General features: G+C 41.2%; 1 protein-coding gene across 3 annotated transcripts in view; it reads left to right on the forward strand.

The window, feature by feature from the left end:
- Positions 1–17,148, forward strand: part of DUSP16 (dual specificity phosphatase 16) — a 101,976-nt gene that overhangs the window by 37,200 nt on the left and 47,628 nt on the right. Inside the window, exons 2-4 of one of the 3 annotated variants that reach the window (XM_036758353.1) lie at positions 6,666–6,850; positions 9,430–10,033; positions 11,468–11,606. In XM_036758353.1, coding sequence (XP_036614248.1) covers positions 9,806–10,033; positions 11,468–11,606 — 367 coding nt within the window. In that variant the 5' untranslated portion in view covers positions 6,666–6,850; positions 9,430–9,805. Of the gene's footprint in view, positions 1–6,665; positions 6,851–9,084; positions 9,286–9,429; positions 10,034–11,467; positions 11,607–17,148 lie in introns of those variants that run through there. The other 2 variants (XM_036758354.1, XM_036758355.1) reach the window with 2 other exon arrangements.

Below are 17,148 nucleotides of genomic sequence, written 5' to 3' on the forward strand. Positions count from 1 at the left end.
TGCCCAGGGTCACCAAGCTAGTAAGTGTCTGAGGCTGGATTTGATCTTCGTCATTCGTCTATCCACAGCCACCTAGCTGAACACATTTACTTGTGCTGTGTGTTCCTGAAAAGGTCTAACTTAAATTTTTAAGAAAATAAAATGTTATTTAAAATGCAGCAGTAAATTTGGATCTCTTTTTAAGGATTCCTTTGCAATTGGAAATCGACCTTCATTTATCTGTTTTCTAAGCTCACATTTAAACACTCAGATGTGCCTTTATATATAGTAGGACACACCCTATGATGCCTTTATGTAGTAGGACACACATAGTGAAGGTTGTACTGTTTAGAAGGCTAATGTTTGTAAATAGAATCACACTTCATATGCATTATGACAGGTTATATTTAAAGGATTGCTGGTGGGAACCTTTGTGTGATAGCTAGAATTTGTATAGTACTTTTAAGATTTTCAAAGCACTTTCCATAGATTATCAACCTTGTGAAGCAGGAGCTGTTGTTGTCCCTTTTCCTCAGATAAGGAAATTGAGACTAAGAAGTCTCTTTCCCAGGGTGACACTGCCAGTGAAGGGAAGGGAAAGGAAAGTCAAGGGTCTGAGGCAGAATTTGAACTTGGCTCCAGGCTTCCTCACCACCCCTGAACCTTTTGGTAAAGCCAGAATGTTCTCCCACATAGCTTCAGCATAAATCCAGATTTTTCAGTCAGCCTGAATTTTAAAGTGAAGTATACATGTTCTAGATTTTCTGTTACAGTGTAGGTCTGTCTGCATTGTTAGGGAATTTCTGTTGGTGTCTAAAACAGAAAATGAAGTCAGTTCTCCGACTCTTTGTTCAGTAGGAGCCGTAGTGGTCCGTCCTAGGCTCTCTTGCCCATCCTCCCACACTCACCAGCCTCAGGTGGAAAGTTTTCTGCTACTTTCACTACCTTAACCCTGGCCCCTAGGAACTGTGACAACCACCCACATTCCTTACCTGCTCACTAAGGGTTTTTTGTTTTGTTTCAAATGTGGTACTGGTAGGGGAGGGCAATGGAAAAAAAAATACTTAGTAAGAGCCTCAGCAGCCTATGACACGTGAATGGTGAGAATTTTAAACTGCCTTTTATTTCCGTTCCTGGGCCCTGGGGCTGCCCTTATGGGGCGATGAAGTTGTACCCCTTCCATGTAATTCTGAACACCCAAAGAGAAGCCATGCTGATGAGGAAGATGTGGGGGAGCTGTCCAGTTGTCTAAAGACGGATATGGGATGTGGAGGGAGAACGTGGCATGGGGATAGAGAGATGGCTTGGGCTCCTGTTCCGGCCTCTGGCCCATGGTGGCTTTGTTATCATCAGTGATAAGTCTTTTAGCTCCTCAGATTCCCCAGAAAACTCTGTAAGACCATAAATGGCTGGTCAGTCTTAGCAGAGACACCAGTGAAATCACAGGTCCAGTTCAAAAATAAAGACTGATGTGGGAGCTCTGTGTGGTTTTAAAAAGACATGTCCAAAATTTGGAGTGCAGCTAGGTGGCTCAGTGGATAGAGTGCTTGCCCTGGAGTCAGGAAGACCTGAGTTAAAATTCAGCCTCAGACACTTACTAGCTGTGTGACCCTAGGCAAGTCACCAAACCCTGTTTGCCTCAGTTTTCTCATCCATAAAATGACACAGAAAAGAAAATGGTAAACCAGTCCAGTATCTTTGCCAAGAAAAACCCCAAAGGGGTTCAGGAAGAGTTGGACACGACCAAAAATGACTTTTCAACAAAAATTTTGGAAGAAAGGTCAGATGATGGCAGGTGAAAACAAAAGTGTGGCATGATTCTGTAAAATTTATCAGGAGGGCTAATGCCCAGAATTGAAAGCTAAGGCGGGGGAGAGGGGGGAAGGACTCTTTTTTTCATAGTAAGGAAAGAGGAGTTTCAGAGTGGGATAGGACCTCTGTACTTCCAGGGTAGTTTGAACCAAAAATAGCTAACACAATCTCAGTTGGCATTAAGAGGAATAGTGTCCAGGACCTGGAAGGCTATGTCCCCATTGTACTCTGCCCTGGTCAGACCGTGACTCAAGTTTTGCTTTCTGTTTTCTGGGTGCCACTGTTTAAGAAGGCCATTGCCAAGCAGGATGGCAGCCAGGATGGCAGGGGCCTCAAGATCATGTTAGATGAGGGCCTGTTGAAGGAACTGGAAATGTTTAGCCTGAAAAAAAAGACTTAGAATACTGTCCTGTGGAAAGAGGATTAGAATTGTTTTGCTTGGCTCTGGAGTACAGAACTAAGAAACTATGGGTGAAAAAAATGTCACAAAGACTATAGTCTTCATGAAGGTAAATACAGTAGGCCTGGAATGGTGATGCTCTCCTTAAACTTTTTTAGTCTTAAAATATTTTAATTTTAAATTATTTACTTAAAATAACAAAAAGTATTATTTTAATTTTTTAGAAATGTGGAGGGAAAAGAACATGGTTCCTCCTACTACCCTGTCTGGATGAAGTCTTCGTGAGCAAGCTAGATAATTACTTAGAGGAGTTTTAGAGATTCTTATTCAGGTTGGGTTAGTGTAGATGGCCTGTCCGGGGCCCTCCCCCTTTTTAAAAAAATACATCTTTATTTTGTTAAATCTTTTCCAATTACATGTAGAAAAAACTTGTAACATTCATTTTTTAAAATTTTGATTTCCATGTTATCCTTTTAAGGAGATTCAATGATTTTTTAGGTTGGATCACAAGAAGAAGAGGGAATTTTCCAGTTGTGGGTCTTATGCTATAAAATATATCGATGTCTGTGAAGTCAAATTTGCTTCCGTCTTCTAGGATCCCTAGCTCATCTGCATATTCCATATTTTGTGCTTCTGTATATGTTGATTTGCTTGGCCCCAGTGGTAGAGTAGGCCCTGGAATCCATTTCCTTTTCCAGTGCTCCTAATGTCAAAATTCAGTCATTTGTCATACATAATTGCTTCTGTGATGAACATTCATTATCTTCCTCACCACTATTGGAAATTCAGACTAAATTAGAAAAGGAAAAGATGTAGAAACTGAGTGTGTAGGACACAGTGGTGAAAAATAGGCATCATAGGCAGTTTGTAGCTTTCCATCTGAGATTACCTTTTATAAATTTTATAAATTTTATAAATTAACTAAGAACAGTGACACCAGTAATAGATAATTGCCCTAATTCTGAAATGCTTATATGGAAATAGGAGGGGGAATATGGGAATCAGTTTTGTATGGTCAATTAGCCGGACAGGTAGGTGATACAGTGCACAAGACCTGGAGAGTCAGATATGACTGACCTGGGTTCAGATATGGTATCAGATACTAGCTGTGTGACTCTGGGCAAGTCACTTAACCATCATTTGCCTCAGTTTCCTCATCTGTAAAATGAGCTGGAGAAGTAAATGGGAAAAAACAAGTAATGAGGGCCCCTAAGGTTGTCTTCTAGATACCGTTTGACCACTGGCTAGTTCTTTTTCTTACAGATTTTGTCCTCTTAGAAGGAACACATTTACAGTGAAGAGTGAGTGCCTTTTAGAAGGGTGGTCACATGCTTACTCTACTCAATCTGGAAGCCCAGTTCCTAGAACTTAATGCAGTATCTATAGGGACAAGATGCCAGTTAGGTGTTGGGGCTTTGTTGCTAGTACAAAATAATTATGAATAAATTATACCTGTTTCTTTTTTTTTAAGTGGATGGTATCCGGTGTCACTGTGATGTAGGTGCCAATATTGTGCGAAAGTTTGGGGAAATTGGGAAGGAGAATTTATCATCTGACCTCTCTGGGAAACACAGGAGAATATATGATACAGATATTTTAATATAATTAAATTATAAATGTCTTGCTACGAGCTTGGGAAGCTTAGATAGAAGAAAATTTTGTTTTTCTTTAGAATGAAGCAGCAAAATATGGAAGAATGGCTTTAGAAGTCAGAGGACCTGACCCCTGATCCTTGCTCCTTGTGTGTTTTTAGGCAGGTCATTTGACTGACTCAGTCTCCTAGGATGTAAATCGAAAGTAGGACTCGATGTTTAAAGTTTCTTGCAGCACTGTGGTGCTATGATCCTTTGATAATTATATTTCTCATTTGATAGAAATAACAAGTTCCTTGGACCCTTTGCTGCTTTTCAGGGACGTAGGAAGAGTGACAAATCAGTTACCAATATTAAGTTTCAAGTTTGGGAGAAAAGCTAAAAATGAGCTCTTTGTTGTATAAATGATGCTCACCCTTCCTTGCACTTTTAAACTACACAGTATGCATGAGCTACACACACACACACACACAGTGTTTAGGTGCTAAGATGAGAAAACTGGTTTTTCTTCTAGCTCTCAGTGACAGGGATAATAGCATTATCTCCAAGTGGAAATGTTTTGAAAATACCTCATTCTGAGTCACCACACACTTTAATATTTGGTGGAGTTTTTTTTTTTAATAACTTGACCTAGGACAGTTGCTTAATGTGTGTTGTTAGAAGTTCAGAATTTTGACTTGACTTCTGTTTTTTTCTGAAATAGTAAAATTTTCTTTAAAAATATAGGCAATGTTGAGTTCTTTCTTGAGGTTTAAGTAATATACTCCCATTCTTAGAGTAAACGCTGATTTTTTTTCCCACTATAGTGTTTTATGGAGTGATATCTTATACAAATGCAAAAAACTCCCTTCACTATGCAAAGAAATCAGTCTTTTTTTTTTAACACACAGATCACATATGAATACATATGTACCTCACTTGATGGAATAGTTTCATTACTAAAAGTTTATTATAAAGTGAATTTCAGTAAATCAAGTCATATTGTCTCACAAACTTTACAAATAAAGCTGCAGGTGGTTTTCTGTGGAACCGGGGGCAGGTGTAAGTGACCTCAAATACAAAAGTCACACTTTATAGGGATAGTAAACGTTTTACAGTTTCACATGTAAAGGAGAAAATGGTAGTTTTCTTATAAATCTGATGATACATGAAGGACCTGTGATTTCATTAATTTGGGAACTCCTCCAGTTAGGTAGCAGCATAGTGTAGAGAGTACTGGCCTCAGATGCAGGAAGACCTGCCTTTGACACTTACTACCTGTGTGACTCTGGGCAAGTCACTTATAACTTCTGCTTGCTTCAGTTTTCTTGCATGTAAAATGGACATGATAATAATAGCACCTCCCTCCCAGGGTTGTGGTGAGGATCGAATGAGACCGTATTTGTAAATCACTTAGCACACTGGCATAGTGTAGATGCTTAATGAATCCCACTCTCCCTCCTTCCCTCCTTCCTTCCTTCCTTCCTTCCTTCCCCTCCCCCCTCCCCCCCTTCCCCCTCCTGTCTCATTGCCCTCCTCCCCTTCCCTTCCCTTCCTTCTTCCCCCACTCCCCTCATGGAGACCCCCCCCCCCAGTTGTAACTAAGTTATTTGCCTCAGGCCCTAAGATGTGCTGTGATTTTCTGTTGGTCACAGCTAGTATCAGAAGTGGGACATGAGGCTGGGTCTTCCAGATTCCAAGTTCAATCCTCTGTGCCAGTGGTTCTGAAAGTGTGGTCTGAGAACTTTTCAGAGGCTCCACAAGGTCAAAACTATTTTTATAGTAACGCAAGATGTTTTTCTGATACGGTAAATATCGAGAGACATGACGCATAGAAACAAAGCTTTTTGTGGGGGCTAAGTCACTTCAGGAGTGTAAAGGGGTCCTGAGAGCCATTGATCTATCCCAGCCGTCTCTTACATCTTACAGGATTAATAATTCTATCATTCAGGGGCAGCTAGGTGGCGCAGTGAGTAGAGCACCGGCCCTGGAGTCAGGAGGACCTGAGTTCAAATGCGGCCTCAGACACTTGACACATGTACTAAATGTGTGACCTTGGGCAAGTCACTTAACCCCAATTGCCCTGCCAAAAAGCAAAAAAAAAAAATTAATTCTATCATTCAGACATCTATGATTTCCGTCCCTTTCATGTCTTAGTAGATAAATGATCTTCACAAATGCTGTGTGTCGCTGGAAAAAAAAGATTTCACACAGGTGACTTTCACACTTTGGTCGTGAGCTTCTTAGGATGATCTTAATCAGGTCTTGGCAGCTAGGTGGCACAGTGGGTAGAGTGCTGAGCCTGGAGTCAGGAAGACCTGAGTTCAAATTTGACCTCAGATGCTTAATAGCTGGGCAAGTCACTTAACCCTGCTTGCCTCAGTTCTTCATCTGTAAAATAGGCTGGAGAAGGAAATGACAAACCACTCCAGTATTTTCGCCAAAGAAAACCCCAAATGGCATCATGAAGAGTTGGACGCAACTGAAACAACTCAGCAGCAACAATCAGGTCTTAATATTGAGCTGGTTACAAAATATATTCATTTAAAAGATGCCTGGGAATCTGGCCCTTTATGTTCATTTTATTACTAAATCTCTGCCCAGACATAAAATTTTTAAAAGTTTAGCTCTTCCTGATAGTCAATTACTAGCAGCCAATCAATAAACATTTATTAAGTGCCTGCTGTGTGCCCAACATTATGCTGAATGCTGGATAGGAATTGCGTTTCCGGTTTCCTCTTTCCTTCTCTATTCCCTGTTTTCTCTGCCCCTACACCGCTCCCTTTTCCCAGTCTGTTTCGGTGGTTCAGGTTTGTGAGTTTAGCCAAAACCAGGTGGATTTGACAGATTTACAATTCACCTTTTATACATTGACTCTCTTCTTCCACCTTGTGTTTCCTCAGTCTGCTAACCAAAGGAAGACATTGACCTATCCTGATTCTCAGCATCAGCCACTTTAGACTGATGGGAGCAGCGCCAACTTCATTTTGTTCTCAAATCCCTCCTTTCTGTGCCACCCGGATGCTAGTGGACTAACTGTCACCATCAGCCACAGCAGCAGAAGCACCATTTTTTTTAGTGCCTTAAGGTTTGTAAAACACTTTACAAATATCTCATTTTATCCTCTCAATAACCCTGGGAGGTAGGGGTTAGTTATTCCCATTTAAAGATGGGAGAATTGAGGCAAAGAGAGGTTAAGTGACTTGCCCAGGGTCACACAGCTAGTAAGTTATCTGAGACCAAGTTTGAACTCAGGTCTTCCAGGGTCCAAATCCAGTGCTCCGGCCTCTTTGCCATCTAGTCGTGTGGGATATTTTCAGTCTGGTTTTCTTCGCAGTTGAGTTACTTAGGGAATAACATAGCGCTTTAGAAAGAGCCTTGGTTTGGGAGTGAGAAAATGCTAACCCCAGCTATTGTACCCAGAGTCTAGCACGGCATTATAACCACTGTTGGAACCTGATACACTTTGATTGACTGGATAGGAAACAACTGTTTTGCCCCCATTTTACCACCTGCCCCTTCCTGCTCCGCTGAGATTCTAAAAACATGCAATAACATGGGTTTAGTGTCTCAGAAGTCCAAAACATGTCAGTAGCGAATTGTTCTTTAAGCTCTGAGAAAAACTTGGCTATTAGAGTACTAGAGGATTTAACGGCTTTTGTGTGGGAGCTTTCAGGTGTCTTGGAGACCAGAGACATGCCAGTGTTCATGCCCGTGTTCAGTTTGAACATCTTAAAAGGATTTTCCCCTTTTGAGATGAGTCTGGACCTGTCATTTCCTCGGTGTGGGAAACACTAGGTGTGGAATTCCATCCACCAGTGCCAATCTACCTTACCCGTCTGTTGGTTTATTGTGTTAGAGGTGCCGGCAGTTTAAATGACTTCTCCTTGGTCACAGAGCTAGCACACGGAGACGTTTAACACTGGCGCAGCAGGGCTGGATCTGGATTCGGGAAGACCTCAATTTGAATCTTACTTCTGACACTGGATAAATGTAAAATCCTGGGGGAAATCAGGCGACCTTTCTTGGTCTTGGTGGATACTGTAATATGGGGATAATGATAGCACCTGCCTCCCGGAGGTGTGAGAATCAGCATAGATGGTGTATGTAAAATGCTTCACCATCCTGCAAGCTTTGTGAAAATATTAGCAGTTATTGTGTGTCAGAATGAGAGTCTTGTCTCCAGTGACCTGCCCCTCACCTGTTATGCTACACTGCTTTTCTCATGTTTTCTTACAAGATTCCATTTTAGAAATGTAACGTCCCTCTTTTCCTCTGGGTGAAATGTGGTAGTTCTTTGTCTCTCAGACTAGGGCTCACGCATTGTGGCAAAAATGAACTTATATTTATATAATGAAGTGTATAAAGCCTCCGTGTGCGTAAGTAGAACCAAAGTTTAGAAAAAGACCAGGGAGGGTTGTGAAGCAACCTTCTGTCTAGCCACCTGACTTGGTGTCTGGAAGGGAGAGGTCGCTGGACTCGGAGTCATTGAGACCCGACTTTGAATCCTGCTCCGAGATGTGCTTCTGTGCAAATCACTGTGCTTATCTTAACCTCAGCTCCCTCATCTGTAAATTGGGGATAACATTAGACCTATTTCACAGGGTCGTTTGAGGGTAAAATAATGAGCATAAAGTTATTTGCAAACTTTTGGCTGTTATTATTTTCATTTAATTTTCTCAACCACCACATGAGGTAGACAGAGTAGGCATCATCCTAAAATGAGGACGTAAGGACCCATTTGTTGAATCAAAATCAGCATCTTCCTCCAGAAAATGCCTCAGGACATATCCGTTAGCTGTCTGTGGTCCTCCTAATTTGTACTTCACTCATTTTTCAGCCCTGTCCAGCTCTTTGTAACCCTGCTGGTGGGGTTTTCTTGGAGTAGTTTACCATTTCCTTCTCCAGCTTATTTCATACATGAGGAAACTGAGGCAAATAAGGTTAAGTGACTTGCCCAGGGTCACACAGCTACTAAACGTGTGAGGCCAGATTTGAAGTCAGGGACTCCAGGCTGGGCACTCTATCCACTGTGCCACCTAGCTGCCCAGTCCTCTTAATAGCTAAATGGCAGAAGTAATTTAAAATCCTGGGCTCTCATCTTTGCCTACCTGATCGCCCTCCCCCATTTAATGAGACCTCTGCCACTTGATCCTTCTTGTGGTACTCTCTTGTACATATTGTCTGTCTTATTTTGTCTGTTTCTTTCTCTGTCTCTTTGTGTCTTTCTGTCTCTCTGTTTGTCTTTCCTTATCTGTCTGTCTGTCTCTCTCTCTCCAGGTACAAAATATTTCTTATTCCTGCTCTAGAGGGTTCTCTACCCTGGAATTGGACAGTCATTCTTTGGAATATTGCCAAATAGTAAACAAACGTGATGGAGTTAGTAATTTCCCTTTCCAGAGTAACCTAGTCCTCTCCTCATAAGGTCATACGTTCATGGAGATACCTTTGTTGGTCCACAATGCCATTTTCCATTTTTCGTTAGGCGTGAATCTGCCGCTACCACCTGAGCTTTCTCTGGGGGTAAGCCCATTGCTTTTCTTCCTGTTTAAATGAAAAAAGTGCCAAATGTAATTATGTAAATATTATTAATTGCCCAGACTGAGTAATTTAATGTTCCTTCTGTCTTTTTTTTTTCTGTCTCCCATGTTTTTGCTCTTCATACAGGCTCTCACTCCATCGTAAAGCTCTTGGTGAGAGGGTGCCAAGGTAAAAGATGATGTAATGCAGGGGGAGCCCTAAAGCATCTTTTGTTGGAATTGTGAAATGGTTACTCCAATCATTTCTTTATGAATCTAATGTGAGGGGCCGCTTTGTGGAATGAGCCTTTTGTAACAGCGAATCCGCAGGAAAGAGAAAGAGACATTCACTTGGAGGACTCTCGCTGCAAATGGGTTTAAATTTCATTTTACCAGTCGCTACCAGGCTGACCTCATACATCTTGGGTACAATGGAGTGGCTAAGCCTTTGAGTACACAACCATTACATCATCGTAGCCAATTTTAAAAAAAGGAGGTATAATAAAAGAGGACTTATTGTTGACATGGCTGATGAGATGACTGGCACTCAAATTGTTACTGAGAGGTTGGTGGCTCTGCTCGAAAGTGGAACAGAGAAAGTCCTCCTAATTGATAGCCGGCCCTTTGTGGAATACAATACATCCCACATTTTGGAAGCCATTAATATCAACTGCTCCAAGCTTATGAAGCGAAGGCTGCAGCAGGACAAAGTGTTCATTACAGAACTGATCCAGCACTCTGCAAAACATAAGGTAACTTCTCGCTTTTTCTCATAAACGGATACATTGAATGAGGAATAATTTAAACTAAAACATTCCTCCATCCAGCTGGAAAAAGCAAATATGTGAAAGCTGAAAATCCTTTTTAACTTTGCTACATCATGTACTTACCATTTGTGAGGTGTTATGGTTAGAGTCAAGAATATTTCTCAATTAAACACAAGTTTACATTTTTAAAAACAAATTTTTTTTTATTTGTTCTCCACCGGTCTGCCCTTTGAGTAACTTTTATTTATTTAATTTAAACATCATTCACTATATTTTACAAATGAACGTAGAGGTTCAAAGTCAAATAAACTTAAGAGTTTATTTAAGAGACTCATAGGAGTCTTCTAATCCACCCCCATTCCCAATTTACAAAATAAGGAAAATGAGACCCAGAAAACTTAAATGACTTGTCCAAGGTCACACAAGTAGTAAGGGGCAGGGCTTGGCTTCAAACCCAATATGCTTTCTTCTCTCCTGTACCGCTTCCCTAAACACCATTTTTCAAAGTATTATGGGGAAAAAAAGTGAAACAGTATACATTTTAGGACACCGATTTTATAGAGAGAAACATAAAACTTTGCGGCATTCCAGTCTTATGGTTAAAAAAGTTCATTCTTTTTTTTCCTCATAAACATTTTTCATTAAATCAAGTTTAAAAGTTTTCCTGAAATATTTTATAAAATAATTTCCTGGCAACAACCGGTTTCTTACATTGTAGGAAACATTTTTTAAAAATATGCTTTAGTAGGTCGGGGTCCTCGGTGTGCCAGTTTTCTGTATGTTTTGTTTTCTGACCTTTCTTTCTTTTGTGGTTTTACAAGGAGATTTGTAATGGTCCAGGTGAGATGAATTCTTCAGATGGAAATGGCATCATTAATTTTCCCTCTAAATAAGTCTTTATACACAGAATGAATGTTTGTGAGGTTCTCTATCCGGTTATTTAGCCACATCACCTTTTTTATTCTAACTGCAAACAGAAAACGGGAGACATCCAATGCCATGAAAGACATGAAATTGAATGTGGACTACAGAGGCAAGCACCCTTCAGTGTGGTGTTACAGGTTCCCTGCCCCTGGGCTAATGTTTATATAATTCCTTCTGCGTGCCATGCACTGTGCTAAGCGCTTAACAAGGATTATTTCATCCTCAAAACAACCCTGGGAGGTGGGTGCCATTGATATATCCGTTTTTCGGATGAGGAAACTGAAGCAAAGAGAGGTTAAGTGACTTGCCGAGGGTTACACGGCTACTGAGCGTCTGAGGTCACATTTGAACTCAGGTCTCCCTAACTCCAGACCTCTATCCACTGCACTACCTCCTTGCCTAGACATCTGCAGTAGGATAACGAATTGCCGGCTGGTGGAGTTGAGGCGATCTCTCATTTTGTTCTTCCAAATATCCCACTTATTTGCGTTTCAGGTTGACATTGATTGCAATCCCAAGGTGGTGGTGTATGATCAGAGCTCTCAAGATGTCTCCTCTCTGGCTTCAGACTCTTTTCTGACTGTGCTCCTGGGTAAACTGGAGAAGAGCTTCACCTCTGTGCACTTACTTGCAGGTAAGAATTGGGGTAGAGGCCAGAGATACCAAATCTTCCAGGAGGGATGTGCACACCTACCCTGGTTCTTCTGTAAGCTGTGGAAAAGCTCATTTTTGTCATAGATGTTCTGTTAAAAAAAAAAGTTATTTACTTGTAATGACTAAGTTTGGACCTGGAGAAAAATTGAGAAAATGTACCTCTGTCCCTTCTCTGCAGAGGTTGGGACCATATATGAGTACGAAGTATCATGTATCCTGTCAGCCACGGTTGATGTATTAATTCTTGACGGTGAACTGTTTTTTAAAACCTCTGTTACAGGGGATGACTCTGTGGCTAGGATGTGTGTGTGTGTGTGAGAGAGAGAGAGAGAGAGAGAGATCCAGAAATCAATGTGATAAAAACAAGCTATTTTCAAAGTGATTTACTTATGGCTTTGAGGCACACTTTAAACCAATATGATTGCATTATGTAAACTGAATGTCGTCATTCTCCCAAAAGGGTTCTTTTTGACTCATCAGCTGTGTTCTGGAATACATGATTGTCTCCTTGATCAAATTGAAGTCCCCATGTTACCTCTTCCAAGCTATGTTCCTATACTCACGAATTTACTTCTTCCGCTATATATGTCCTGGGACTCCCCCACAGCTGCTCCATATTATGATACCTCATTCATGGTTTCCCACCTGTGGATCTGTACAGGTCCAAGAACAGATTAAGGATTTGGAAATATTTTATGTTTGTAGTTGAGAATAGATCCAAGGTAACTTTAACACCAGTTGTAGAAACAAAAGGGAATGTATCCAGAGGGGGTGTGTGTATCTGTTTGTCTCTGTGTGTGTTGTATGTCTCTGTGTGTTTCCATTATATAATTTCGGGGACTGGTTTTCACTTTATTATATGGACTGATTGTGTGTATGTGTGTGTGTTTCCCCTGTATAATTTTGGGGAACTGACTTTCTCACTTTATTTTATAGGCTGATTCTTATTAAGCTTGGCCATTTACTACCTGTGTGACCTTGGGCAAGTCACTTGACTTCTCTGACACCCAGTTTCCTCGTGTATAATTGGACCGAACTGGGTTTAGGTTGGATGAACTCTCGGTTCCCTTCTCACTCTAAATCTGTGAGCCTATGAACTGCAAAATACTCTCCATATTTCATGGAAGGGATTTTTTTGGGAAGAAGAAGTTATTTAAGAATCTCCTTTCACCTCTGCCCAAAAAACATTTCCACCCCTTTATATAGGAGCGCTGTCACCTTCACAGACATCATAATCACAGCCCTTTTACTGATACTCACACAGAGAATAGGAGAATTGGAAGATGCCAGAGACCAGTACCCCAGAGTTCTGATGGGAGCCCTATCATTCCTTGTTACACATGTGATAATGCAGTTAGGTGACGTGGTGGATAGAGGGCTGGAGTTGGAGCCCAGAAGACCTGAGTTTGAATCCTGTCTCAGCAACTCAGCCGTGTGAACCTGGGCAGTCACATAAACTCTCTGTCTCAGTTTCCCCATCTGGAAGATAGTACCTACCTCACAGGGTTGTTGTAAGGACCAAACGAGGTGATGTAGATAGATAGATAGATAGATAGATAGATAGATATGGATACAGAGATATATAGAGATAGACATAGATATATATATATATACGTATATGTATGTATATATTTTTATACATGTACGCACACATACACACACACTTTTTATATATATATATATATGTATGTATGTATGTATATATAATTTTGCAAACCTCGAAGTGGCATGTAAATGTTAACCATTACAATTTTTGAAGTATTTCATAATTCATGGCTGTTTAGAACCAGGACACCAATCAGAAGAATGTTGGTGTGAAAAGATGTTTGTCTTGCACAATTTCCCAGGTGCAATCCACGCATTCTCTTATTATTTAAATTAATTAACTTGTAGAGTGCTTTGCAAACCTTAACTCGCTATGCTAATGCTAGCTATTCTGAGGCCAGCATATTGCCTGCCCATCTGTAGAATCTGTCTAAGCGGGTTGGTCCATTCAGATTTATATCATAGTCCAGACAGCCTCCGAAGTCAGTACTGTAGACTCCAGCGGGTGTATGGCGGTCACTTGTATAATCCAGCTCCTCACCAGGCTCTCACCACAGCAGCTATTCAGGGCCACTGGGAACATCTACCCTGCCCAGAACCTACTCACTCCCTGTCCCCCAGATCTCCTTGTAGATGCAGCAGAGATGAGGCTGTATCCTGTGGGGCACTGACTAATGAGTAAGAGCCCTATTGTTTTTTATTAGTCAAGTTTGTTTGTTTTTTCTGTTGTGTCTGACACTCTGTGACCCCACTTGGGGTTTTCTTGGCAAAGATTCTGAAGTGCTTTACCATATCCTTCTCCAGCTCATTTTATATAGAGGAGGAAACTGGGGCAATCAGGGTTAAGTGACTCGCCCAGGGTCACACAGTGTCCGAGGCTGGATCTGAACTCAGGCAGATGAGTCTTCCTGACTCCAAGCCCAGTGCTCTATCCACTGCACCACCTAGCTGCCCGTTTTTAGAATATACATCTTTCCTACTTTGGATCTTGCTTGATGTTACCAAAGGCAATGGAGAAACATGTTAGGTATAAATGGGCTTTAGTGTGTTTTCAGTGGCAATTTGCAAACAAACAATGACTTAAAAAAAACCATCCAAGAGATGTATGATTGGCAACGAAGGTGGGTCAGTCATGGAGGGATAGAGCAGGACTAACAGCTGAAGAGGAGCCTGAGACCTGCCCTGGTGCCCACAGAAGGACAAGAAAGGTAAAGTAAAAAGAAAGGCTGCATTGGGTACATCCCAGCAGAGGACGTGTGGGAGGACATAGGCGAGCCTAGCTTGGAATAGAAAGAGGGATGGGTTGGGATCAACATATTTTTGGAGGGGAGGTTGCTCCAATTGGCGATAATAATAATAGCTGTTTAGGGCTTAAGGCTTGCAAAAAGGTTTTCATTTGTTAGCTTACTTGATCCTCAAAGCCCTGTGAGGTTGGTGTTTATTATTATCCTTGTTTTACAGATCCATACATCCAGGGTTACATAGTTAGGTAGTGTTTGAGGGAGGACTTGATCTCGGGTCTTTCTGCTTCCAAGTCTAGCATTCTATCCACTGTACCACCTAACTGCCTCATCCATGAAAGTGTGGGAAGTATGTAATTGATTTAATACAATTTTGGGGAGAATCTTAGTTTTTAAACTTTTTATGCTACTTCTTTAGAGGCAGCCATGGCAAATTGGAGAAAGAGATAGCCTTGGAGCTGGAAAGACGTGGGTTCATATTGCACGTCTGACACGGTATTTGCTGTGTGACCCTGGGCATGTATATCTCTCCACCTCTGATTGCTCTGGGCAACTTTCTAAGACACAGAAAAGGTACTAACTTGCGTTGGTAGAGGGAGTTTCCTTACATGGGACCACCCTGTATTAATGAAATCACAGGTTTAATCCCATTCTCTGTCCTATTAGAAAGTGAGAAGCCAGCGCTGTTATTTGACTCCTAAATATTCAAGTCTTCAGTTTCCAAAGAAGGAGGATTAATCATAAACATTTGTGTAAAAACTGTTAAATTGATATCAGCTAAGCTTGAATAACTTCTCTGTTCTCAAGTTTCTCTGAAAAACAGACTTTTTATTTTATCATATTCAGTGCGAATCCTCTGTCCCTTCCTTCCTTATTGGCACGAGAGAAAAGTTTTGTTTCATTTTGTTTTCTCCCTGGGACTACACTCATGCCTGGTGCTTATGCTATGATCTCATCTTGTTTCTGTATCAGTCTAGAAAACAGTTGAAAATCCAGAGCTGACAAATGATTATAGAGTCCAAATCTTTTCTCCAGTGATGGTGAGGCATTAGACCACTAGGGCGCAGAGGGCCATTGTATTGCCAGAGCTTTCTAAGGTAATAAGGGATTAGTCATTAAAGATTGATGGGCCCTTTTTGGTAGATGTGGTTAAAACTACTTTCCAACTTTGTGCTGCCTATGGATGGTTCTGTTTCATATGTGAAACCTTCTGTGGCATCTCCTGGTACCCAGTTTGTGGGAATCGCTCCTTTCAGTGGGCAGACTCAGACATTATCCTAAATGTCCTCTGGTTCTTGTCTGAAATCTTTTTATGTGTGTCTGTGAATGATTTAACAGCTTATTAAGCAGCCATCTACCTCTCAGTGGAGCAAACACCTTCAGGAGTTCCCTGAGCCCTGAGCACATTGAGGCAATTTGTACACAAGTTTATTTACAGTATCTCCATCTCAGCATCTGTTAGTGACCAGCATCCCTTTCCTCTTCGGGAGCAGTGGCAGCATCCATAAACAGACAGAAGCTTTCATCTGTTTATAGTTACAAGGAGTATCTTTAGCTAGCCATGCCTCTGACCTGTAAAAGACAACCTCTTTTTTTCCTTTAAAGGCAGCTAGGTGGCATAGTGGATAGAGCGCTGGGCATGGGATCAGGAAGATTCATCTTCATGAGTTCAAATCCAGCCTCAGACACTTACTAGCTGTGTGACCCTGGGCAAGTCGCGTAACCCTGTTTGCCTCAGTTTCCTCAGCTGTCAAATTAGCTGGAGAAGGAAATGGCAAACTACTCCAGTATCTTTGCCAAGAAAACCCCAAAATGGGGTCATGGAGGGTTGGACACAACTGAAAAATGGCTAAATACATCTTTCCTTTAAACAGGATAGATGGGAAGGCATGCTGTGAAAGATGTGTGTGGTAACTGGACAATCTATTCATGTGCCAAGATTGGGCCACTTAGATCATATGCCAAGGAATTAGGGAAGAAGAAAAAATGTTCAAGTCGGTAGAAAAGTAAAATGGACCGGCATGGAAAAAATACCCACATCAATAGAGGAAATAGCAAAGTGGTTGGAGATGACCCAGTATTTAAGCCATCATTTTAAAAGCCTTTGCTTCTGTTTTTATTTTTGATTTTTACGTTAAACACTTGTCTTTCTGTAAGAAATTTTGTTTAGTCATTTTCAGTGTTGTCGAATTCTTTATGACCCCATTTGGGGTTTTCTTGACAATGATACTGGAGTGGTTTGCCGTTCCTGCTCCAGCTGTGTGACCCTGGGCAAGTCACATAATCCTGTTTGCCTCAGTTTCCTCAGCTGTCAAATTAGCTGAGGAATATTACTTTTGCTTTAAGGTTTATAAATCACTTTACAATTAGAATCACATTTTTTCCCTCAGAGCCCTTGGAATAGAGGTGGTATTATTATCCTTATCTTAAAGATGGGGAAACTGAAGCAGATGGCCCAGGGTCATATAGCTAGTAAGTGTCTGAGGTGGGATTAGGCAAACAGGGTAAACAACTTGCCCAGAGTCACACAAATAGTGTCTGAGGCTAAATTTGAACTCAGGAAGATGAGTCTTCCCAACTCCAGGCCCTGCACTCTATCCACTACATTACCTAGTTTCCCACCAAATACCTAAACAAACTTCCTTACACAATATGTTCTCTTGTGTTGTCCTTTGTTCTTGAAAAGGACCAAAATGACATCACCATGCTGCTAGAGTCAAGTTTCAATGTGTCCGA

Source organism: Trichosurus vulpecula, chromosome 5 (genome assembly GCF_011100635.1).
Source record: "Trichosurus vulpecula isolate mTriVul1 chromosome 5, mTriVul1.pri, whole genome shotgun sequence".
Lineage (NCBI taxonomy): Eukaryota > Metazoa > Chordata > Mammalia > Diprotodontia > Phalangeridae > Trichosurus > Trichosurus vulpecula.